Source organism: Callithrix jacchus, chromosome 4 (genome assembly GCF_049354715.1).
Source record: "Callithrix jacchus isolate 240 chromosome 4, calJac240_pri, whole genome shotgun sequence".
Classification (NCBI taxonomy): Eukaryota; Metazoa; Chordata; class Mammalia; order Primates; family Cebidae; genus Callithrix; species Callithrix jacchus.
The window spans coordinates 173,248,948-173,255,904 of record NC_133505.1 but is presented as its reverse complement, the minus strand read 5'-3'; the positions used below and the strand labels follow the sequence as shown (position 1 = coordinate 173,255,904).

Genomic DNA, 6,957 nt, shown 5'->3' with positions numbered 1-6,957 from the left:
GGCGGGGCCGTGGGCAGAACCATGCGGTGGCGGGGCTGCCTGGAGCTGGTACCCCTAGGAAGGAGTAGAAAGAGCAGGAGGGATGAGCACCTGGAGCCGCAGGGCCACGCTGCTGATTGGAGGTCTCGGCAGAGGCGGGGCACTCCTGGGCGGGGGCAGCGGGCTCTCATTGGCAGTGCTGGTGGTGGGCGGGAACGGGTGGGGCGGTGAGAGCTGATTGGTGGTAGTGGCGGGGCGGGGTGGAGGAGGAGGAGGTGTGCGTGCCAGGGCGGGAGCGGCGGGTGCTGATTGGCGGTAGTGATGGTGGGCGTGGCGTGGGCGTGGCGTTTGGCTGGCGCTGGTACTCGCAGGGGAGGCGGAGGGGGAGGCGGAGGGAGCGCCTGGGGCCCCGGCCGCGGTGGCCGGCGCGGCCTGCCCTTTGTGACCACAGCCCGCGCCCCACGCCCTGCGCCCATGACCGCCACGCCCGGCTCCCCGGCCATGCGTGCCAGCCCGCGGACCTGAGCCCCGCGCCTGGGATGCCAGGGATGCGCATCCCCCGGCCCTGCGGCTGCTCCAGGCTGGGCACGGGGCGATGGACCTGAGCATGAAGAAGTTCGCGGTGCGCAGGTTCTTCTCCGTGTACCTGCGCAGGAAGTCGCGCTCCAAGAGCTCCAGCCTGAGCCGGCTTGAGGTAATGCGGCCGCCCTCGGGGCGCGCAGGTGCCGGGTGCGGAGCGGGCCGTGGCCGTCCGAGCCCGCCTCGCCACCCCTGGGTGGACCCGAGACCCGTCGGGGAGTTCAAGTTACTGGAAAGCTAGTCCGGTTCCGAAAATGGAACCAAATGGCCCCAAACGATATCGCTGGGACTCCGTAGTAACTGGGCGGTCCGTGTGTCCTCGCGGGGGCCAGCTCCACCCGCACCGCATTTCCAGCTCGTTTCTCTGCCGCTGTCTGCACGGGTGTGGTGTGGTCCGCTGTGGGCCACAAGGTGTCCCGGGTGAGGAGGGGGTTTCTCTGCAGGTGGACCGTGCCTGGCACAGGGTGTTCCGCGGTGGTCCATCAAAGTCCCGAGTGCAGACGCCCCTCAGCTCCGCCCTCCGAGGCTCCGATCAGGTGCTGTCAGCCGTGCCGGGCCGGCAAGTCCCACCTCATCTTGTAGCTCGCTCCTGCATTTGAAGTCAGCGTAGAATTCACAGAAAGGGAAAGAACGGGCAGCAGCACAATCTACTCAGGCGTCTCGTCTAACGGCGCTCGGGAGTGAAGCGCCTGATGCAATATCCTCGCAGCGTCGGGGTTGATACAGATTCGTCCTGAAAACCCAGGGTGCTCCCGAAGCACTGTCCTTTCTACCTGTCTAGCATCTTGGCATCTTAGGCTTTCTTTGTGGACGGTTCTCTTGTTGTGTTTTTTATTTCAACCATCAGATCTTATTCTCTTAATCCTAGTATCCAAATCACATTGTTGAATCTATAGATGACGAAACAGTGAAACTTGTTTAAGTGAAAAAGAGACATGGTGATGGGAGACTGAGGCTGTGACCCAAAGAGTTCGCCTGACACTGTCCCGCCTTTGCCTCCAGGCTGGTACCTGTAGGGTTTCGGTTGGTTGGTTTCAACTGGAACAATCTCAGATGTTTCATGTTGGTTGTCTTTGTCCCAGCTGCCATGATACTAGGCACAGGCATGCGTTTTGTAACAATTCAGAGACTTCTAAGCAGAGCTCAGGAATAGACATAAAATAAGAGAATTACTTGTTTAAAAAGTTCCTCTTATGGCATCCCTTAATCAGAATTGGAAGTGCTAGATAGGATCGGCGTGGCCGGTTCCCGAGGTTTACCCCGTTAATCCAGTACTGGAGGGGGGCTTGCTTTAAGTCTAATATTGAGAGAAATTCAGCAACCCCTCAGTGACACAAATCATTTTCCGGGAACACAGGCACTTAAAAATCTAGGGTTGACAGATCAGAAACTCAGAACAGTATTTATCTTTACGGATAAATCTTTACCCAGATACGTGTTTTTATTTCCTGTTTCATCACAATGCCGGTTTATTAGACAACTCCTCGTCGCCTTCCATTTATTGCCTTTGCCAAGAAGAGGCAAACGTGTGAGCAAACTCTAGACATTGTTTATGAAGAGCAGCTCTAGACACTGGCTGACCAGTGGGAGTTGAGGAGTCTGCCTGTAGGATACACACATCTCTGGTGTTAGGCTTCAGCTAGGAGGACCGGGCTGCGGAAGTGCCTCCAAAAAGAAGACAGTGGGAAACAAGGCGAGGATGGGAATAGAAACGGAGTATCTTTGATATACAAATACAGTTTCTAGAAGTCATACCATAAACCATCAGCGATGCAGGAGGTCAAATGGGCTGAAAATAAATGTAGTGTAATAGATAATCAATTAGTGTGTCCTATGTGCCAGGTCCCGTACTAGGTGCTGGAGGTCTCATTCAGATGGTTAGTACTAATACAATGCTCTCTTCTTTACAAATGCATTCCCCATCTTTCTATTATTTGATGCTTGTAAAAATCGAGGTCGCATATGTTACTATCCTCATTCTATTACTAAGGGGGAAAAAACCCTGAGAGATTGAGTCTTGTTAAAACTTTCTAAGGAATTCACTCTGCAAGTGTATATGGAGGACCTGGTCTGGGCTGGTCTTTTTCTGGGCACTACATCCAGAAAGACACAGGACATAGAAGTCCTGGCCTCAGGGCACTTCCACCCAGTGAGGAGTCTCACAAATAGCTGATGTTGTGCCCCAGTTCAGTAAGTTCCTTCCCAGCTCCCTACCCAAACTTGAGAAGGCTGCCTGTTCGTTTGTGTGTTCACAGCTGGTTATAGGCCAAGAAGCACTCATCAAAAAATGTAAAACTGAGCAGGGCAGGTCTGTCAATGGACTGTGGTTGAGAAATAGGACACAGAGTACTGAACACAGATGTGTATTTCCTCTGTCTGGATGAATGAGAAAGATAACTTGTTTTATAATAGGAAACATTTTAAAAGTGTTTCTGTGAAATTTATATTTTGAAATATATAGAGACTGAAAAATTTTATTTGTTTTCAGAGTCTCGTGACATAAACAGGAAATTAACGTAGTTACTTTAAGGTGAAAACAATATCTTCATTTAAGAGGCTTTCAGAGAGACTCAGTCCTAATGTTTTCATACTTGATTTTATTTATTTTAGTTTTTTTAAATAGTAAGAAATTTCTAAAGTCCCTTCCCCCCCCTTTTACATTTATGCTTGGCAAAAGTTCTCTGAACATACTTGATTTTAAAATAAATTTTACATCTATAACCCAACATTTGCTAAACCATAAGTGACAGAGAAGCCAGGTTACTTAATAATATTTGGAAACAGTTTATGAATTACAGATTAAAATGAAATTCACTGAAATATTTTGTCCTCTATCAGCATAGAATCAAGTGAGTAGGCCAAGTCATTAACTGTGGCAGCTATAACTTTGGGGGTTTCTAAAAGAAAACTGGGTATCTTGCATAGACTTTCATGGGTGTGCCCCAGAAAGGAAGGTGTCAGGTCTCAGTGCCCACAAGACCCTCACCCCCAAGACAGCTTTGCTTTCAGGTCATTGGCAGTATTGCCTAAGAACCAGGACACATTGCTGGGCAGAGTAACCTGCGTCTCGTCGGACAGTCCATTTCATAGATGAGGAAGTGGGGCACTGGCCCATTTGCTAAGCTGGGGTGCCTATCATCCGGCTGGGATAGGAAACCCTCTCAGTGTCTGTCCTATAAGTCAGTGCACTTATCTACAAATACGTTACCCATGCCAGTTGCCACTAAGCTAAGGTGGCTTTGAGAGCAAGGAAAGGCACCACCTGCAGCATCCTAACTTAGCCAAACCGTAGGTCCACTGAGCTGACAGGAATCTTCTCCCCACTCAACCTTCCCACACACCAGTAGAGCCTCAAAAGATGGGCTTTGCAAGCTCCAAAGCTTTGCTTATATTTCTTCCAAAAGGGAATGTAGATTGTAAATGAATTAAAAGTGATATTGTTAACTCAAGGTAAGACTCAACCAATTTGCTAAAGGTGTCAACAGGAAAAGTCGTTTCGTTAGTGACCAGTTATTAGTGTGGAGTTACCAAAGCCAGAGGATTATCTTTGCTAACCTATTATTTGAGCTATTTCAGCTGTAACTGGAGTTTCTCCTGAAAGACAGTGGGGAGTGAATGAGGAAGACAAAATGCGAGGATTTACCTGGGATGTTGCTAGTGATGAACTGCTGAGTGGATAGGAGTATATTGTTTTATGTCTCTAGTTGCTCAATTGTTCATACACTCAACAGATTTTAGCACATATCATGTGCACTGTGTTAAGCAACTGGGATAAAAATAGGATCCCTGCCCTCAGTGAGCTTAATGTCTAGCAATAGAGGCAAACAAGTCAAAAGAAGCTTGCTGTTAGGGTGTAAGTGCTGTGAAATTATTGGCAACTTTGGATTTAAATGGCCTCATTAGAGCAGTTGCCAACTTGTTCCTATTTCTGGTGGTCACAGATCTTCAGAATTTATCTGCGTGTACATATAAAGACATTTTAATTGCTCATTCCTTTGAAGGAAAACATGGTATCCTTATAAAGGAAATGTGAAGGGACTCTTAGCAGGCATCGGGAACAATATTGGCTCCAGTCGTGTATAAAAAGAAAGCTTCCTGGAAAGTTCACCCTCATGGCTTGTTTTGGTGCTTGTGAGGTGAGCTCTTCTAGGTCTTGGGTGGTTTCCAAGAAATCCATTTGTAATTAAGATAATTTTCAGGTGCTCTCAATATTTTGTTTATCCTAATTTTATTAGATTTTCTGACAGCCAAAAAAAAAAGAGGACCACAATAAACAATCCATATTAGTGAATCCTGAATTTGTTCATCTTTTTGCTCATTTACATACATGATTCTATTTTAAAGACATTAAGCTTAATTCCTTATTTGTGGTCAGTTTCTGTGGCATGCCTTATGTCTGGAATTTCATTACCTACTTTCTCTCTTTACATTCCAGAAAACTCCCCGAGTATTGTTGCTTTTTTAAACTGTGTGAAAAGACAACTAAATGTAGTGAGATTTTGCCCCTTTTCCTTGCCCATCCCTTTCCATAAGCCCATGTCTTATCTTTGACAACACACCCAGCACAGCAAAGACTCTTCAGACTGTTTTTCATGCCTTCACAAGTAGAAGAATGAAATGGAAGCAGACTAAATAAAAATGGGACCATCTCTTCACATCCTCTGACTTCCCATTTACCTGGGATTTCATTCTGTTCCTCACATGTGGAGTGAATAGTTTCTTAGAAGTGGCAAATTCATAGTGGGTGGGAGAAGTATGAACTCTGAGGCACCTTCCAGGGTTACTGGCCGTGAAGGGGAAAGGGAGGAGAGAGGCTTTGGGGCTGTGGCTTCAGTTTGAAGGCAACATTCAGGTCAACCAGAGATGTGCGCCGCATTGGAGACCTTCAGGAAGCTGCCAGGAGAGAGTGCTCCGTTGATGTGGGGGGCCAGGATGAGTTGATTTTGTATGACATGGAGTTGGTAGTAACCAGCAGTTTAGCCAGAAATACGCTACCTTTTTTGCTCCAAATATCTGTGCTTGTTAAATAAGCTGAGCTGGTCTAAGACTAGCCACGTTCTCTAGAATGCTCCGCTCTTACTTCTGATTACACTGAATTACGTTGTGTTGCATTTTCTCAGCATTCTATGTTTGCTGATATATTTTCACTAGTAAAAGCTATTACGCTGAACTCAAATAAGTAAAAATTATCAACAAATAGGCTGTTAAGCTACAGTGTGATTTAATCAAGTAAACGGATCAGACACAAATATATTCTGTCTGAAATACTGTCAATCACATCTGACTTGCAGCTGCGTGAGAAGCCTTGCCTGCTGACTGCTTAGCTTGAGGAAAATAATGGTGCAGCTCTAAGGAAGCTGGAGGCACCTACACATCAGGGCGTGGAGGACAATTGTGACACACCACTCACCTAGGATTTCTTGCCAGGAAGGCCAGAAGCAGTGCTTCAGGCCAGCCAAGATGTGTACCTGTTGTCATGCAGTCATTTGCATATATTCCTGAAGATGAGTTAGAGGGTGTTCCCAAGACCTCGGCTGATCTGAGACTTGTACCTGATTCCAGTCCGGTAGTGCTCCCTAGCCAGCCTCCTCGATGAGCCTTGGTGTGCAAAGCTCCCAGGCTGGCTGGTTTGCCCTGGCCTTGCCCCATGGAGGGAGGAGTCTGCAGGCATGGAGCAGGTGGCGTCCTGTTCCCCTCGCCCCTGCATAGTGCCAGTCTCTTCCATGGGATGTGCCTGATCCTGCCGGCTGCCCCTTCTCCCTGCCACCTCACACTGCCTCGTGTCCTTGCTGTCTGCCTTGTCAAACCGCTGAGTCCTTTTGAGAACCTGTCTCCCCAGGTACACGATGGGGGTAGCCCTGTAATAAGGCTTGTCTTCAAGTTAGTAAATGCTTCAGCAGTGAAATGTGCCTTGTCAGGAAGGAGCTTGCACTTGGTGTGTGTGGTGTTACACAGAGTTCACTTTGGTTTCACCGTTTCTGTAAAGGTGCTTATGCTACATGATGGGGGAAAAGTGTTTTTTCTCTCCTGTCAGCCTCCTTCCTTGGCCCTTTGAGTACACATCTGTTTCAAATTAGTACTATCACCATGAAACTAGCTTTTCCTAGGTTATAGCTATGTTACGTATACAAACAATGATGGTTTAATCCTTGATACTGTCATTTTAAACGTAATTCGTGGGAATAGCCCCTCTTGGAAAACAGACTTGTTGTCCACGCTGTTTCTGGTGTCAGCCCACAAGAAATGGCTGAGTGGGGACCGTGGGAAGAAGGGAGAAGGCATTGGTAGACATTATCCAGCTTTTTAGAGAAAAGAATTGTTTCTTCATACCATTATTCTGTCTTCTGTATGAAATTAGCAAGATTTTTAAAAAAAAATGAATCGCAGATTAGTACCTAG

At 47.2% G+C, this 6,957-nt stretch overlaps 1 protein-coding gene across 8 annotated transcripts in view; it reads left to right on the top strand.

Annotated features, from left to right (window-relative positions):
• RPS6KA2 (ribosomal protein S6 kinase A2) overlaps positions 1-6,957 on the top strand; it is a 494,183-nt gene that overhangs the window by 239,406 nt on the left and 247,820 nt on the right. The window contains exon 1 of one of the 8 annotated variants that reach the window (XM_078370462.1): positions 48-122. The exons of 6 other annotated variants lie outside the window; for them this stretch is intronic. Coding sequence is in view for 1 of the 2 variants with exons in the window: in XM_078370454.1 (XP_078226580.1) it covers positions 575-673 (99 nt within the window). In the remaining variant the exon portion in view is untranslated. Of the gene's footprint in view, positions 1-47; positions 123-342; positions 674-6,957 lie in introns of those variants that run through there. One more of the 8 variants, XM_078370454.1, reaches the window with a different exon arrangement.